Source organism: Pezoporus occidentalis, unplaced genomic scaffold (genome assembly GCF_034315485.1).
Source record: "Pezoporus occidentalis ecotype Australia unplaced genomic scaffold, CSIRO_AGI_Poc_V1 ctg32, whole genome shotgun sequence".
NCBI classification, from domain to species: Eukaryota; Metazoa; Chordata; class Aves; order Psittaciformes; family Psittacidae; genus Pezoporus; species Pezoporus occidentalis.
In genome coordinates this window covers 475,995-495,375 of record NW_026915158.1, presented here as the reverse complement: position 1 = coordinate 495,375, position 19,381 = coordinate 475,995, and the positions used below count along the sequence as shown (strand labels likewise).

At 39.7% G+C, this 19,381-nt stretch overlaps 1 protein-coding gene across 4 annotated transcripts in view; it reads right to left on the bottom strand.

The window, feature by feature from the left end:
- Positions 1-19,381, bottom strand: part of AFF3 (ALF transcription elongation factor 3) — a 321,011-nt gene that overhangs the window by 7,747 nt on the left and 293,883 nt on the right. For 3 of the 4 annotated variants that reach the window (XM_062628534.1, XM_062628535.1, XM_062628536.1), the window contains 4 exons: positions 18,391-18,518; positions 5,700-5,763; positions 2,573-2,709; positions 775-846 (listed from right to left, as the gene is read on the bottom strand). In XM_062628534.1, the coding sequence (XP_062484518.1) occupies positions 775-846; positions 2,573-2,709; positions 5,700-5,763; positions 18,391-18,518 (401 nt within the window). The other variant, XM_062628538.1, reaches the window with a different exon arrangement.

Here is a 19,381-nt window from a genome sequence, read left to right as displayed (position 1 = left end):
CCCAACAGCACAGCAAACCAGTGACAAAGAAAGGGCATTTAAAGAATAAATGCATCTCTGAATATTTTATTCTTTCAAATACAAACGATTAATTAGGAGCCCTTATTTATGGAGGCTAAAGATGCACTTGATTTGGGTTTTTAACAGATGGTTAATAGATGTTAAAAACACACTTGCTGATTGTAAATGTCCACTTACTGAGAATCAGTAACCATGTAATAGGTATTTTATGTATTAACCACATAGATATTAAATTAAAATTTGATTTTAATAACATTTTAGTATTTTACTAGCAATCAGCAACCATCCTATAGCATCTAAGGTGCGTGCTTATATATCTAGAAATCTCAATTTAGAGGGTAATCCAAAAGGCTTAATTAACACCATCACTGTATCTCCCTTCATATAATATAAACATAATTTATGATTATTGAGCCTAAAATGTCAGTCACAAAAGAAATGACTGAGCTATTGGTACAAAAATACATCACTCATAAAAACAACAAACCATCAGGCATTTAAAAGTTAATTATGCTGACATACCATAGCTGACCTGTCACAGTCAATAAGTATGAATTGCTTATTTACAGAGACAGCATACAGACTTGATACAGTGTGATACAAGGGCTGGACATTCCCGGAGCAGAAAGTATTCTCTTAATTTCAATAAACAACATAATCCTATCTGGCTGTGTCCAGCATGAAAATCAGAGATTTTCAAGAACCGGCTCACTGCAGAAAAGAAGTCTTTTGAGGAAATCTTGATTTACTAACCATAATGCCGCCAGCTGTTTGTCTTCTGGCGTGGCGTTGGAGCCTGAGTGGGTTTTTAGTCTTACTGCATACCTTAAACAAAAGGAAAAAAGCCAATGTGAGTTAACTGAGACAGCTTTATATTACTGATCAGAGAGCTAAACTGCCCAATGTCATTTAATCTGCTCCCGTGTACATATTTGCTCAAGTTACTAGACACGCATGTGCTTTTTCTGCTCATGTTTCAGAGATATTTTGCCTCCCTCTGCTCTTTAAACAGCAGTAACTCCCTTGAACACCCATCAGTGCAGAGTGGAGCCTAGATGGTGAGATGATGCTGTCCTACCAAAATAACCTCTTCTGCTGTGGAGACCCAGTTACACAGAGTTCATGCAGAAAGGTTTTCACAACGTTTGAATGCAGACAGCCTGCCTTGAAGCTGGTGCTGCCCTCACCCTGCCAGTTCTGAGCATGTCTACCAGATTTGCTCCTCCAAGCAGAGCACAGCAGAGGAGAACATGTGGCTCAGAGCTATTTTTGCTCATATGACATTACATTCAAATTCTATAAATATTAAACACCCACAGAGGTAGCACTGCTGTTTCAAGAGTGTATGTGCCATGCAATCACAAATCAGTTTCTGGAAATCTCAGCTTCCAGCTGAATACCTGAACAATGGACAAGGTTAGGACAACACACAGTACTTCTGGGCTCGCTTCCAGAAAAATACCTGTCCCCCACAATTAGCTGCTTGTGTTTTTTCTTATCTTTACTTTCAATATCTTTGCAAAGAGTTGGTATGAACATCTTGTTTCAACAGGCATACCTAGCAAAGCACTTATTTTTTCTGAGCTGCAGCAAGTAACATCAACAGAAAATCACACTACAACACAACCACAGCTACACACATTATTGAAAGCTATGGATCTGCAAACAAAATTAGTTTCCAGAGTTAGGACCATATATTTACTATCATGAGAAAAGACGGGGCAGAGAAAGAAAGAGCTTTCTGCCTTCTGAAAATAAAAAGGAAAGAATTGCAGAGATGGGGTGTGCTATTCTCTTACTGAAAAAAAAAAAAATTTGATTTTGTTAAATAACCTTCCAGTCAGAAAGCTGGCCTGACAGTGCCGCTTTCTCTGCTACTGTGGCTGAGTTTGTTCTCTTGTGGAGACGGTCACTCAGCTGCTGGGATGATTTTGACCTTTGTTTTTTCTACCGACACTGTCAATAATGACTATTTAGTACCAGCTATAATGGAGAAATAGACTTAGGAGACAAATTTTCTTCATAGGAACCGTGGGTGGGACTCAATTCTACTGTCCTGTTTGGAGAGTCATGAAGGTGACTAAGTGTAGGGGCAGCTTTAGTGTGAGCTGGACAGCTTTTGGGACTCCACTGGCTACAATAGGAGCATATGCACCAAATGGACCTTGAGTGTCCAATTTCCTATCACTGTTCAGGTAATCTTTCAACTGCAGTCTTAAATACATTGCAACATTTTGCAAACTACCACTCCATGGCAATGTTTTGGTGTTATGTGTTATTATTTTTCCCTTTTGAGTAGCAAAACTTGCATCATGAAGCTTTTGAAATAATTTGCAACCTAAGTAATATCAAAAGCTTTGGCGTTCATTTAGATGTATTTTGTTTTGGTTTTCACTATACACGCTTTCCTGATTTAGTATCAATCACAGATAATACATATACATTACATCCCACTTGGGAGGACCTCACTTCTCCCCTCTTCCTGTATCTAAGGAAGTATGTGATAATGTAGATGAGCACGTTTGCACAGAGTAACCTCCTCCCTTCCTACCTGATGAGTTCAACTGTTTCTGAATACATTGTATAAGGGGATTTAGATTCCATTGGGCCTTGTTCCATTGCATTTCCACACTCAATAAATGATAGTGCTGCTTCTGCATAATTCAGTGCCTTTCCAAACTTTTCCACCTAGAGGGAAAAAACAAGGACACAGAGAAATAGTGTAATCATCAAGATATGGTTACATTTGATGGCATTTTCACAACATGAATTGTAAACTTGACACAAGTTGGTACATCTTCAGGTTCACAAATTTTCCTATGAGAAACTTAAAATCCATCACACGGTATGCATCAGTGAAAATCATAAGATACAGAAAGTAGAACTAGAAAAGGCTACAAGATGTTATTATGCCCACACTCTTGCACCTAACAAAGGATCAACTCTGCCTAGGACATTCCTGAAGATGTTTGTCAAGGCTTTTCCAGTGCTGGAAATTCCATCCTCAGGCTTTTTGTTTCAGCTTTCATTAAAAAGCATTTCACATATCTTTGAAAATGTAGATTTTCATCATCAGTGAGCAAAGAAAGGTGATTATCTTGAACTAAGAGAACGAGAATTAAATACTTAAATACTACTAACTCTTACTCAAAGGCTTATCTCTGTTCTCATGTCTTTTTTATCCCTACCATTGTCAGCCCTGCTTGACCACACTCTCCTCTTTCAGGATTTTCCTTTCTAAATCCTCCTGCTCTTTCAGGGACTGCTTTGCTCCTGCAGCTTCTTATGCCATCCTCCTTCTTTATTTATGTCATCCTGCCCATTTCTTTATTTTCCTCCTTCTTTATTTATGCCATTCTGCCCCATTTCTTTATTTTCATTACTACTTTAACTCAGTTTGTGTGTATTTGCATACTTGTATGGATGTACATGCATATACGTCCTCAATGACGGTGTGTATGTAAATGTGCACATAATGTTCATATGTGTACACTTACATACCACTTAATCTGCTCTCAGAATTTCATTTTTTATGTGGATAGAGATGAATCATACTAATACCTCTGTCCTGCTTTCTTTTTCCTTCAGTCAGAACTCCTGCGGTACATAAAGCCCATTAATGGACTGGATGCATTTGGTTGAAATCTGATGCACACAGTGAAAGGTTAATGGACCTTATTCTTTTCCAAGGGATAAAGATTTTAAATAGCAACTTCGGAATGGCACACTGGCTTCAATCTATTTTAGGTTCTTATATGACTCCCATTGCGATCATACTGGAGAACTTCACAAACTTTTTATTATATTTCTCTCCCTGACGCTCTTGTGCGGGTGGAAGTGCTATTATCCCAATTTCACAGACGGGGAACTAAGGAGCAGAGAGGCTTAGAGTAATTTTCAGGCTGTGCACTCTAAGTGCCTATGTTAGGTACTGCAGTGCCAAAGTAGGAAGTATCAGACCCAGCAAAGTGATTCAAAGTGCCTGGAGGCACATTGACAATATGGCATTTCCTCCAGGATCCCTACAGAGTCAAGGAGTGAAAGGAAGTACCTGAAAAGGGAGATTCACATGGTGAGTAAGGTGCTGGTCCACTGTGTAGAGAAGCTGAGTGTGAAGGGTATTTCAATCACCTAATACTGATGTGAGACTATTTAAACTGTGCCTAAGACACTTTTATGCAGGAAAATTGTAGCAGAGTAGAGAATAATGCTTGCACCTCCTGTTTCTGGGAGTCTACCATAAAAACATTCCTCTTCAGGCTAAGAATTTCCTTTGCATATTAAGTGATCTTTTCCATTCTGTTTAAAGCAACACACTAAAATGCACCATTTGTACTTCTCCACAATATTTTCTGATTTAAGACTCACTTTAGAGTAATATGGAACTGAATAAACCATGGAAATTTGCGCTAATAAACTCAGGTAGAGTGTAAAACTTAGTGTCCTAAATTAAGGGCTTGCTTCTGCTGCCTTGGCCTTTTTACATTCTGCACAGCTGAGGAAAAGAGGTGAAGAAGCAGAGGTTCTGAGCTACTTTTTTCCTGCTGCTGTGACAACAAAGTGTCTGTCAGCAAATCTGCCCCCACCTGGAAGATGATAGCCATATCAATGCAGGGTCCCACTCCATATATTGCATCTGCCATCCCAGAGGCTGAATGTTTTTAAGGCTTTGCTAACTTATTTCTAGCACTGGACAAACGTAGCCTGGGAGAAAGCTGAGAGATGGCAAAGGGAGCTGTCCTGGAGCACTGTGTATTTTGTTGCATCCCTTTGTCATAGAATCACAGAAGGATTTGGGTTGGAAAGAACCTTAAAGATCATGTAGTTCCAACCCCCCTGCCATGGGCAGGGACACTTTCCACTAGACCAGGTTGCTCAAAGCCCCGGCCAGCCTGGCCTTGAACACTGACAGGGACGGGGCAGCCACAATTTCTCTGGGCACTCTGTGCCAGGGTCTCACCACCCTCATAGTGAATAATTTCTTCCTTATATCTGATCTAAATCTCTCCTCTTTCACTTTAAAGCCATTCCCCCTTGTCCTATCACATGCCCTTGTAAAACGTCCTTCTCCATTTGTTTCAAAAGAGAAGCATCTCTTTAGTGCTCCATATAATCTCGGATTCCCCCTTTTCCTACCAGCTACAATTTTAGACAGGTCAAAGCCAGGGCCAAGAATCTGTTGCAACAGTCCTTTGTGTGCAAGGTGTTCCTCTAGGGTTATACAGATCCCTTGTGTACTTCTGATTATGTTGGGAAATGTCTGCCATGTAACCAGGATTCTTTTGACACCCAAGTGCCAAACCTCTTTAAAAGAAGCAAAAATACCTCAGCCACCAGACCAAATTTGGAGATACAATTATAGCACCTAGCCAGCTATTTAAACTGGGGAAACAGGTATGTGTATCCCTTACGCAGCCTCCATTGCTACAGTTACTAATTAAAGCAAAGGAATAAATGGGAAGTTTTATTTATCCAGGCCTTTATCTCAGTAAGTCATTATTTGTTAAGTCATAGTTTATTGGGCTATGAACATTTGATTATATAAACATTTCTTAATTTAACAAGCCTAGCCATCCTTATAATAGATTTTATAATTACCCCAGCAATACTGCACTGATGAAGAAACTGCATTACAAAAATAATTTGGAGCAACATAACTGGAAAGAAAATGTTCTCACCATTGCATCTGCTTTATGCTTCTTCCGTTTAGCTTCCTGCATAAAGTAATCTGCATTGCGTGGCCTACCAGAGGAAAATAAGAAGACATTTTATTATTTTCTGAAGTGCAGAATATTTTAAAGTTATTTCCCCCTTATTTTAAACCTGATTTTCAAACATTTTTTTATGAAGAAAATACACTTATCATATAACCTTGCATCTTCTGTTTCCAAATTGCTGCCTGTGGAGACAATAGCATTTATGGCTGTTCTCATTCTTTAGAAGTCAGTGATTCAAAGCAAAAAAAAAGCTAATAAAATGCATTTTTATGGATTATATAAACTGCTTCCGAAATTAGTGCAGTTTTGATCTGTAAAACGGATACAAGTATTAAGCGGAACAAGTTATTCCATCCCCTGGTGCTTGCTTACCTCGTTTTCCACTCCTCTCTGTACACTGTTATTTGCCTTTGTTTCTCCCTCCTCTCAAAACAAGTGTGTGTTTAATCTCTCCACTCTGAAAACACACATCGAACCCTCTTGCCTTCAGAACTACCATCTCGCCCTCCTCCGTCTTAATCTGTAAGCACGCTGAGAGTGCTGTTTACTTTTGCTGCCTGGAGTTCATTTCCAGCTTGGTGCTGGGCCGTCTGCTGCAATTCCACTGGTGTTGCTTGTGCCAAGGTCTCCACTGATTTCTCCTCAAACAGATCTCCACCCCTTCCTTAACCTACCTACTGCCTAACTGACCTACTGATTCCAAGGTGCAAATTCAACTGCTGTCTCTGTGCTGAAATTCACAAGTCCGACCCTGATCCAGACCTATCCACTTTCATCCAAACTGAAAACACAAATGGATGTCTCCTTGGCAATGTCTGGTCACCATCTCAGTGAGCTCCTCCTGGCTGAAGCAAATTTCTTCATCTCCTCCACAAGCTTTCCCTATTGCACTTTTCCCAGTCACTGTGGAAAATAGCCATTTGCCATTTGTCAGGCCATAACCTTGCACCTTCAGCTGTTGCCTATTATAAAAGTCTTCACCTTTCCTGACCCTACACATTCTTCCAGACCCATATATACAGGAGGTGGCAACCTTCTTTCTCTACTCGGCTAAAACACAGAATCACATGTCCTGTTTCTTCTCAGCTTATACTGTGCTTACTGCCGTATCCTCATCTCTCTCAGACAAGGAAGTTTTGCCTTGCAAAAGTTTTCTTAGTATTAGTTAGTGTCATTCCTTTGCCCTCATCTAATGAAAAAGAGAGATTCCTGAGTAGTCTGAGTATGAATTCTGATGCTTTTACCATTCATGTTTTTAAGCGCTTGGTGTGGTGAATTATGTGGTATTACTGCCACTCAGCAATTTGCTGTAGGTTAACCCTGGCTGTCGGCTCAACCCCACACAAATGCTTGCTCACTTCCTTCCACTAGGATGGAGGAGAGAATCAGAAGAGTAAAAATGAGAAAACTCATGGGACAAACTAATAAGTAAAGCAAAGTAGAACAAGGAATTCATTCACTGCTTTCCATGGGCAGGCAGGTGTTCAGCTGTCTCCAGGACAGCAGGGCTCCATCACGCTTAACAATGACTTAGGAAGATAAATGCCATCACTCCAAACACCCCTCTTTTCTCCTTTCCCCAGCTTTTATATGCTGTGCATGATACCATATTTTATAGAATATCCCTTGGGTCAGTTGGGGCCAGCTGTCCTAGCTCTGTTCCCTCCCAGCTTCTTGTGCACCTCCAGCCTACTTGCTGGTAGTATGGCATGAGGACCAGAAAAGGCCTTGGCTCTGTGTAAGCACTGCTCAGCAATAACTAAAACATCCCTCTGTTATCAACACTGGTTTGGTCACAAGCCCAAAACACAGCACCATAACAGCTACTATGAATATTTGGCAGTGTTTACTTAGTCTGTTTCCTTCTACTTATATCACACAATTTCAAGGACATTTAACTGCATCACAGAAGGTTAGTCAACCTTATTTTGAAGAGATGGAAAGCTAAGTATCACTAGATGGAAATAAAATTCAAAGTCTGGCTAATTTTGAACGACAGTTCCTTTGCTCCAACATTCTTTAAAATGTTGTTCTCCCTCAGAGTGGATTTTCTCCCCAGTTTACCCAGTAGGTCAGAAAGGGGGCTGAAGACAGTTTTGTGTCCCACTATCTCATAACCTACTGCAGCTGCAAATACTTCCTGTGCCCAGCAAGATGCTGATGTTATCTTAATAACATGAACCATCTGGATTTGGTCTTGGTCAATTATGAAATATTAGACATTGAAACAGTGTTAGCTTGGCATAGAAAAATGGCTGTTTTCAGAACTGTTGAAAGAACTCTTATGAAATTTTTAAGTCCTGTCTGTCTCGTACAATGACGTGGGCAAGATGGTTTACTATAAAGTGCCAAAAAGCAAAACAAAGCAGAGGAAATAAAGAAAACAGTGTTCTTATCTCTGTCTGAAATGATCTAAGTGATGGGGCTTTACATGATCCTTTCAAACTCAGGTCATTAAAATCTGTCCTTTGCAACATTCTCTCCCATATATCACCCAGCACTGTACATCTAATTTGCTTGTTTGAAGCATGGTATGAGGCTGTAAAAACAAAGTGAGATAACACAATGTAATTATGGTCTACTTATTTATAAGTTAATTGTGAAATTGTTTTCAACTTGTAACAGGATATATTCTTCCAAGATATGATTAGCAATGAGGGTATTAGCAAGAGGTATGCACATTACTGAACCAAGAAGCCTGCTTTGAGGGCCCTGCCATGCAGTGGTTAACCATAATACAATGTGCAAAACCTGAAGTCGTCAGTTTGTACTAAGTCCAACTGTTTTTTTTTTAGGAAGCCAAATATAAAAAAGAAGCTATTAAAAGGTCATTTTAAAGCAAAGCATATGTATTCTCAATGTGAATGTTTTAAGTATTTCCATAGGAAAAATACAAGATTGATTTACAAGTCAGGAGATGCCTAACAGAAATTAAGATTCATTGGGAAAAAATGGATAGGGTATGTTTTCTTCTAGTTTCTTAAACAGAGCTTGTTCAATGGTGCTAATAAGCATACCAAATCAAATTCTGATCTCTTTATGCCATCTGTGAAATACTATTCTTCAATTTATCACTACATGCTAATAAATTTCCTATTCAGATTTCTAATGTGCATGTTGGGTGAAAATGGAAAGCTGAAATGTCCTATAGATTTAATGTATGTTATGTACTTTGCATATATTCCTTATATTGTTTTAGTAAGAAAATAAGGATGTGCTTGGATTTTATTGTTTTCTGATTTTTTAATAAGGAAGAAAGGTTTCAAATTCAGTTTTGTTTAGGTTTCCACTGCACTTGCACATGATTTGTCTCCTTAAATCCAGTATACTAATTTAAATTATGTCATGAAGTAAAAAAAACCAACAGACACTACCCTCCCCCTTCTATAGTCTCCTTGAAGCTAGCAGGTTACCTCAGCTCATGGACAAAGGAAGACACATGAGAAAGCTGATGCATAAATAAATTACTCAGGATAGCTCTTTTGCATACTGCACATTTTCTATCTGTGAAGATCACAAAAGATTGTTAATTATAATTTGATTTTACATACCCTTAAGTTGTAGCGACTAAGAACCCATATCTTACAAATGTGAAGGTTCATCCAAATTTCCTCTGCAACTTGCCCTTTTCAGTTACATTGGTGAGCATCTCAGACTGAAGAATTTGCAGGTAATGTCATTGGATGCTAATTTCAGATATGAAATGTTATGATGAGAGGCATCTTGGGAAGAAGCAAATCCGTTTTCCCACTGACAAGATACAGAAAGATCTGTGGCTAAACCCCTTTTCAGGTCTTTGGTCTAAGGTTTGAAAACACTTTGCAGATCACAGCCTCACTACAGCCTGAGAAGCAAGAGAACAAAGAAAAATTCTACAGGATTAAAATGGTACCAGACTACTGGTTGAACCTGAGTGTATGTGAGTAGCAGAAGCAGCACTGGATTCTCTTTATTAGGCTTACTGGTCATGAATGCAAACCAAAGTCCTGTGGAAAGTTATTCAGTGACTTCTGGTTTTCAGACAGTTGAGTCAGATTTCCCCCTTAAGTTATTTACAGCTGTATGTGTCCATTGATGTCAGCACTCTCACTCCAGATTTACAAACAGAATTCAGGCCTCTTTAAACAAAAAAAAAAAAACAAACCCTAAAAAGAATTCTGTCTTCAAATTAACAGGTACAAACAAGTGTTTTATCTCTATTAATAATCAAGACTGCACAAGAAAGTCTTTTGCTTCTGAATATCTGATTGTTGGTACTTTTAGAAATACAGTCCTCTTCAACAAAGCCAAAAAGGAGTTCTAATACACTGCTCTAATGCATCTCATATATCTCTCTGAAAGGCAAGAGAAAGAGCGCAAAGCTTCAGTGCCAACTAAGTCAGGTTGCTGGTGAATTCTCCCTGGGATCAAGTGTCATTGTGTGAAACTGGCTGCTCTCGAAGAGAATTTACCCTACTATGTTGATTGGGGAAAGCAATCAAGTACCGCTGGAACCATTTCAACGCATTCTCAGTCAACGCTAGCCAGTCACCTAGGCACTAAACAGAATACAGCCTTTTACAGAATAACCCCCCCGTGGCTAGATCTGATAGTACAAACAAGGCCAGGCTTCCTTTTCAGCAGCAGCATTCAAACCGTTTATGACTTTGACAAGGGCAGCCTCAGTAGCATGGCTGTGCCTGCATCCAGGATGAAATTTATCAAACAATCCATTACTGTCTAGAATTTCTCTCCCTCGCCTTGCCACCACTTTCTCTGGGAGGTTGTAGAAAACCAGCAGGAAAGACAGCATTGCCATTGCTTATTATGTTGTGCAGGATCCCAGCATGAGGTGAGATAGCTGTGGGCATCGTAATTACTCCCCTTCCAGAAGCAGCCTTTCAGAATTTCCAGGCTGTTGAGCTCCTAAGAGTGGTGTTACCATTACCCAGGTGAAACGCTTGTATGTGTTTCTCTCATCCTATTTAGCTCTATGCCATTACAGTATATCTCTGCCACCTTTGTCTTTTGTTACCTTCTCTGAATTTAATTTACTCCAGTTTAGCAGATAATTGCAAAAATGTAAACTCATGCAATAAAAGAAGGGGAAGAGAATCAAAGTGAATCAATAAAAGCCTTACTTCATACAGTAATTTATCAGCATCTACTGCAACATAATCTTGGAACTCAAAGCAACCGCTGGTATTTACAGAGTATGGTGTAGCTTAGATTCCAATATACGATTTTAGTTATAAGTGCATTCAAAACCACATTTTTCATCTAATTTTTATATTTTATATGAACTAAATACTAAACTACAGCATTTTCTGCTTCATTTACATAATCTACCACTTATACATTATTTCTTACTGTGGTATGGTGCTTTATGAGGATACATTAAAAAAAACTAATAAAAGTTCAATTAAACATCATAAATGTAGCCAAGTGCATATTTTAATACCCTTCAGAGATAATGAAGCTGAAGTGTTATAAAAAACCAAACTAGTACTTCCTCAGTGTACAACAATTGCATGTAATAAAAGCAGCTTAAATCATAATTCTAAATATAGGACCAGCTTCACAACTTTAGTAATCTAGACCCTAAAAAATGGGTGTGCTGGAAAGGAATAGAACAGCAAAATGAGCAACTTCAAAATCTTATTGGAGGTAAGGGGAAATCAGAAGAAACTGTCATAGCCATGGTTAGCACATACCTAGTTTTGAAGCTGTGCCAGTAGGCCCTGTAAGAAAATCCTATAAGAGCAAGATAACCATGTAAAGTGAAAGGTAGGTGTATAGAGCCCTGTCTATTTGCTCTTTCATACTAGGACAAGTGTCAGGAGCAGGTCTGCCACGTTGGGTTACAGATAAGGGTGGTCATCTTGGGGGTGAAGGATAGAGCTGAGCAGGTTTTGCTATACAAAATAGTGTTCTGCCCTGATATATCATGGCCTCCTGTACAAGGTGGGTACCCAGTACCCAGACTTTCATGCTCACTATGGCACACCCAAGCAGGTCTGGGAAGTTCAGCAGAGGAGCATACAAGTGGAGAGGGCAGAAAGAATATTTGTGGTCCATTTAAATGATAGTGCTATAGGCATTTCAGAAAGACAGGAACAAAGGATCTGATGGGAGTCTGGCCAAATGTAAGAAAAATTTACTCAATCACACAACTACGCAACTATTATCTTGCAGGGCTTAGTATAACAAGGTCAATAGCTTAGATTAGATGAATAGATGAATAGTACAGATACCTAGACAGGTAGTTACTGTTGCAAAAAATAGCAGCAAAATTAAAGCCTGCCACCTAATTTAAATGAAATGGAGAAGGATAAAATAAGTGGGGATTCCTATGTTGGCAAAAATGCAAAATCCTGCAGACTAACCATGTCAATACAGTGAAAATACAAAAGACCATGAGAAAGAGTCAAAGTCTACTACAAATTCCTGGGCAGGGCCCAGATTCATGACTTAAAAGATAACCATGTGAAATCAATATCTAGGCTGAAACATGCAAGGGCAAAGTGTACAAGTAAAGAGATAGGAATGAAAGAAGTGTTAACAATAGGGGCTTGAGCTTCTGTATTAAAAGGTGAGGGAGAAAACATTACATCCTAGTAGATAAATTAGTTGTGTCTCTTTCAATGCAAGTTAAAGAGATATTCTGAAATCAACTAATCTTAGTTGAAGGTTGGGTAAAAGTCTTCACAGTCAGACCTAGGGAGAGATGGCAGGACCACAGCAGCCCAAATCTATATTGTTTTAAAATACCATGGAACTACACCTTGAATTCTCAAGAGGCAGCTGAAAACAAAAGGCAGAAATATCTGTCTGGGAGAGGGACTACATGGCAGCCAGCTCTGATGTTCCCAGCTCCGATGAGTGAGAAGCCAAGGTGTGGGTGAAACTGTTGAGTGAGAGTACATGTGAAACCTAAGTCAATGAACGGGGTATTTCCACTGAAAGGAGATGGCGATCCTGAAACAAAAGATTCTATTCAGGACTCCTGTCCTTCAATGCCTGTCTAAGAAACTTTAGTAATCATAGGATTTGAAAGAAATCACAATCAGGCACTAGAAGATGAGGAAAGCATTTGATAAGGGTTTTGGAAATTCATATTCCTCATGTGTGTTAAGTCATCATAGACCTGCATTTGCTAGTGTGATTCATTATCACTGAAGATGAAAATTATGTGTTGAAGGAATGATCAGCCAAGGTTCCAGGTTTCCTTGGGGGATCACAGCCTTTGCCCCTAAGGCCATTACAGTGAGCCTTCTAGTCCAAACGAGGCACTTCTGGGTAATTTTATTGTGGAAAATAGACTTGAAGCACTTTCTTCAAATACATGTAAACTTATCTTCCACTGCCACAAAGACAGCAAAACTGATTTAGGAATTAAGCTGCAGTCATTAGAATATCTCTTATGCACCACAGCTGTGAATCCTGGCATCAAGGGTGGTGCAAAAACTGCTCTGTGATCCAGAACAAGCAGACAAACCCTGAATTACACTGGAATGGACTTTCAGCTCTTTGAGGAGAAATCAATGTTTGACACCAAAATTGAGCAAAATAAGCTCTGTCGAGAACCAGAGGTATGGTAGAATGGTAAACACCATGGGGGTTTAGATGAGACTTCCTCATATTCAGGATGAGACCTAGACTAGTCAAAGAGCTGTAGTGCTTGGAGGATAGTCATCACCTGCTGTAGGAATCTGCTCATTGCTCACCAGTTGCACAGGTGAGGAAAGACTGGGAGAGACTGTCCTCTCTGCTGTTGGGCCCTGGGGGAGGGTTTGCTGAGTCTGATTATAAGACCCTTGTCCTGCTCACTGTTATGATTCATTGTGGACTAAAGATATTTTCCAGTCAAGCTGTGTAGTAAGGAAAAGGCACATCAAAATCAACTGATGCAAACAAATCCTCTTTCCTGAGTGGCAAAATTATCAGAGGCTATTTCAGATCTGAGCCTGTCAACAAAACCATTACTTGGCTGTCTGTGCAAGTGAAATAAGCAGGGCAAGGATACCAGCTCTGTAGTTTGATCATCCATGCTGTTTAATTGCAAATCTCCCTGGCATAGTTTTGAGCTCAGTCCCAGACAATGCCTGGGTACAGCTGGGGGATAGTACATGCCAGGGACTATTCTCAGGAGACAGGCAGTGTTCTTTGTCGTGGGGAGTGAGGACAGCTTCATCCTATAACATAAGCAGTCCCGGACCACTTACCCTTAGGAAGATCGAAGAGGCATGGATGTAGCTTATATGTTGAAATGAGGTCCACAGTTCTGTCCACAGGGACTAGTGGTTATAAATCCTTTGCCCTGTGAGAATCTCCTGCTACATCTGATTAAGCACCTATTTCCCACCATACCATGCTCTTATAAAATGTCCCTAAAAAAGAAAGGGGGTAGATGGTCTTGCAGAGAACAGGCAGCTTAATTATCTAATAATGGGAGGCAGTATCTGCTCATAGTCTAATGTTATTTTCTTATGGGCAGCGTACACATGAAAAAAATTAGTGCCACAAGTAAGAAGGGAAGGAGAGAAAGAATGGGATGGTCAGATGAAGTCTTGAAACCCCCCAATGCCAATAATCTGGGAGCAGTCCAAACAAAGCACATGAATTTGTGAGAAACAGTGTAGTTGTTGTTGGTCTACCTGACCAGTGATTTTTTAGATTGCTGATCAGAACAAAGAAGAGCCAAGCTCTTTTCCTTATCTCTGCTCCTGAGGATGTGCTCAGCACTAGAAAAGTCTCTCCAAATATTTCGGAAGACTAGGAAACCTTGATGGATTTTGAACAATGCAAAGTGAGATGACTTCCAGATGTTGTATGGGAGGCACAACCCAAGAGCACTTTTTCCTTTCCACTCTGAGGCAGAATGAGGAAGACTGAAAATGAGAGACTTTGGGCTCAAGCCAAATAAAAGAGATATGCTAAGAAGTTATCTTTATGAGCTCTATGCATAACACATTTACAGGTTAAATATTTTCCAGGTATGTCGTTTCCTGTTGACAAACAAACCAGAAATTCTATCTCACATCAGGATATTTCCCATGGGCAATGTAAAGCTGGTGTGTGTGTGTAGCCTCTAAATCCATAAGAATGAAAAAAAAAAAAAAATCAACAAAATATGAATTAAAAAAATAAAAGCTGAAAAAGATACATTATTTTGCTCATGTAAGGCCAGAAAAAAAAGGAAGATAAATTTAAATGAAGAAAACCCACACCCCAAGTTTGAAACACAATGCAAGTGAGAAAATAATCTGAGGATCATGTTCTGGTTTAGCCATGAGGAAAACTGGGAAGCTGGGTACACTCTGCTCTTCCTTTATACCACACACGCAGTATTTTGAAGAGGGTGTGGGACTGTGCCCTTGGGCACTCATAGCATGTCTGTGCTTGTCACCTCAAGGACAAGAGACTTTGCTCCTAAATGCAGTTATTGGGAATTCTATCACTCAGTGAAACTACATCAGCACTGAATTTGGCTTGAAGCATTATTATGTAGCCTTGAAAATGTTCTCCTCATGAGTCAGAAATGGCCTAAAATCCAGGAATTCTTGTTACAAATTAATACTGGAAACAGCATTGATGTCACTTGTACATGTGGCATGCTGGGTACCTCGAAGTGTATTTAGAGCAGGCAGTAAACAATGGCAAACAAGCGGAAGTAGAATTTTGCCTGCCTTTTTAATCTATATTTAATTTTATATTGCAATGTACGTGTATATAGCACTCTGCCAATCACAATACACTTTTATTGACCTACTTGTGTTCCTGTTTATTGCTAGTGACAGCTGTTGTCAATGACCTGGAGAAAATAAATTGGGAATAAAGCAAGAAGACACTGATTGGTCAAAAAAATAGTTATTGTTTTAAATCAAATATAAGGGATTTAGTGTCTTAGAAACTTTAGAGTCTGATTAAAATGAAAAGTCTAAAGCCGTGTTTGGATTACAGTAATTCAGAACTTCATGGATTATAAAATGAAACACTTCATAGGCATTATTTTGGACAAATGCTGCCATTAGGATTACTACATCATTTTAGACCTACTGTATCACATTTCTTCAAATCCTCTGCTGTGGTACTACATGAATTCGAAAGACACTGGCTGCCATGTTTAATTTGATCCTTCTAACGTGAGTCAAATTTGTTGACATTTAACATTTGCAGCCAGTCTAATATGCTACATTTCAGTGACTTCTCTGTATAGTAATTTCAGAATCAAGGTCTAGAATAGCTGGTATTCTGGTGGTGTTTCCTAGATACAGATTGTGGATGACTATTGTAGTACATGAAAATCTCTCTCCTCTAGTTAGCACAATAAGCATCTAACCAGTTCTGTTTTCTTAAGGGCAAATTAAGACATATTTGGTTCTGTGTTTTATCTTATTTGGCTTTTTAGATTGCTTTTTTTAATGAGCCACAAGTTGCTTGGGGACATTCTACATGAAAGGCACTATATATGAACAGTTTAATTGTATCTCTCTCTGAAAAGGTGAAATAGTTTTCTTGAAGATGCCTGCCAGAGAAATCACATGCATCACTAATGGAGAAAGCAAGTGATAAAAGACTCGTAGACAATAGAGATGGTGAAAAAAGTAGTTTTTCTATGACAGTATTCTAGGGGAAAAAATGAAACAAACCAGTCCCCATTTTTGTCAGCATCTTGAAGGAAAATCAGATGAAGATACAATAATTTTGTTGTAGCTGTTTCTGACTGTGATTTTTTTCTAATCCAAACAGATGAGCATATCCTACAATTTTTACTTTTATCAGGCACACTGATACCTTTCTGATTTGTTTGTATATGTTTAAACTGCAGAAAAATTGAACAGTTGCAAGTAAATCGCAGATGCTAAAGTATTTTAAGAGATAGGAAGAGTTAGGTAGCGCTTCTAAACAGTTTCAAATTTCCTCAATGAAGACTGTTGAATACATGTACTGGAAGAGTTTAAAACATGGAGGGAAGTGGATAAGGAGGGAAAATAAGAACGAATACATGGGAGAGAGTTTTCTGAAAAAGGGGCAGAAAAATATATTAAACTTATATCTCCTTATGACTGCCATGAATACACACAGAAATTAATCTCACCAGCCTTGGTTTTTTTTTTTACATACAAACCAGTGACATCCTTTTGAAGTCTATGGGAATTATTTTATACCTTATACTAGGAAACTTGGATTCTCTATATGAGAACTTGGAATTCTCTATATGAGAGGCTGCTGTCCCTCAAGTTGTCTCTGAGACCAGGTAGGTGTTGTTGTTGTTGTTATTATTATTATTGTTAAATCCCAGTGCTGGTAGAAAGCAGTTGCTGAGGAAACAAAGCTGTTATCTTGGGTTTTCCTTTGGTATGAAAGTTAGACATGTTGTGGGTGAAAGTCTGGGAGTGTGAAAGGTATGTCAAGGTCACACAGCTTATGGAGCTCCAGGCAGTCTGAAGCATGGGTTAAATGGAACCTCCTCTACACTAGGCAGAAAAAAAAAATCAGTATTTTCAGGCCAGAACATTACCAGACAAAAAGAATCTAAGATTTCAAATTTCAGTTTCACCTTTACACCTCATCTAAATAATACCACATCCTAAATGACCTTGGGAAACAAACCAGCAATTTTAATTTACCAAAAAGAAAAGAAAGACAATTACAAGCTTGAATTATTTTCAGAGGAGGAGAGCAGGGGATGTTTGAAGGATGTAGTGGAGGTGGGCCAGATATCTCTCCTGGTCCTCATACTAGCCACTGCTGTTTCCTACTCTGCCTGCTTTTGTGCTACCTTTCTCTGAGCAGCAGTAGCAACAGCAGCAGCAGTGAAGGCTCAGGGATGCAAGGCTCCCATATGTCCTCTCTCCTTGCTCCAAATGGTGCACAAGGGTGCCCCTCTCATCCCACCCTGCTATGGTTCTGCATATATTAACAGTCTGATGTGTGCATGGTTAATGCCATAGCCTTGAAGGTACTAATAAAGCCTTAATGGCCCTGACCCACCTCATGTGGGGCCTTCCCCCCTCTGCCCATGGGCTAAAGAATTCCATTTAAGCTCAGGTCTGTGCCTTCACTCCCTGTCCAACTCATTGTAGAATGTGTGTCTGTCTTCAGCCCTTTCACAGCCATGCTTGTGCCTGGCTATGGCCCCAGTTGATGTGGACCCTGAGCACTGTCTTCCTGGCTAGACCTCAAATCTGCCTTGTCACTACACGTGCCTGGCAGTCACTAGGCTGTGCCTGACCCTCACAGGATCTCATCCTGACCTGACACCTCACCTGATCTTGGGTCTGCCTCATCACCATGGACTTGCCTGAGGATCTAGGTGCTTGGATGAAGCTGATTCCACTCTTCGGCCTGTCCTGCTCACCTTACTTGGGTGTTGTGGAACTGGACCTCTGGCTGGCACAGTCTCTGCCCTGCCAGCTGTGTTCTGCTCCTTGGCTCCTGGGTCCCTGCCCTTTAAGGAGCAGCCAGTCCTGACTGCTCCCTGATGATTAAAAGCTTAATTTATGATGAAAAATGAGTTTACGTAGAATGTCTCATTCATTTCTCAGAGTACAGTATTACTATAATACTCTGTACACGTCTCAGTTCCTGCTGGGCAAAATGTATTTTTTCTCTCTTTAGATGCAGAAAATGACATTGTTTTCTTTTTTTTAAAGTCATCTGTACTTACATATCATCAAAGGTAAGCTTTGTCCTTCTGCAGTCCCTGGGTGTGCTGGACAGAGGTGACCAAGGCTCTGTTTGAGACTGTGGCTTATTGCAGAGAAGAGCATTTTCTGAATTGATGTGAACTGCTTTCTAGACAACAAACAGCAGAGAAGACACTGAGGAACTGGCTATTAACTTCAAAAAAATCAACTAATAAACAACAGATCATCTTTGCATTGTGTTGTAAACTGGCAGTTAGTTTTCCTACGAGTTTAGCAGGGGGTATGTACAACATCAGCCATGTCACTGATAGCCACAAATTCACAGATATTGCTCAGAGCACTTTGTAAAGGGCTTGAGTTTCAATGTGATATACAGAAGGAAAAGAGCAAAAATATTCGTAACTATCAAAACACTCTGAAAACTGAAATCATTAAAGAATAACTCTGTTGTGACCATTTAGAAGATCAAGTTATATCTCTGGTCTTCGGCTTCCAAACTAGCATTGTACCATTCCCTGGGAGAGCAAGGCTCACTTGTTTGTTTCATACTGCACTGCTGATGTGTCCATTATGTATGAAATTGTAGCCCATGGTACCACTTTCTTTCTGCTTTGGATCCCTGCTCAGCTTGAAAGACCACTACCCTGTGCCCAGCAGAAGCAAATCTTCTGGTAGAGTCTCACACATTCCCTCAGCTGCAGCCCTGTTTTTCACATGGCCTCATGAGCCCTTTGTCCTACTAAATGACCTGATGTGTGGGCTACTAGACACTGATACAGTTCAGACCAGAGGGGCGCAGACTGTTTTTGGTTGATAACCTCTCAGAAAACACCATGTGACAGACAGAGATGCAATAGGAAAATAGACAGAAAGGCCACTCCCTGGCTTGCGATCCCTGACAGAAGAGATCACTGGACCATCAGCTAGATGTCAGATGATGGGAAGATGGGATAAAACAAAGCTAACTTTAACATTTATAGTTCATGAGCTCTCATCTCCTATATGCTACAT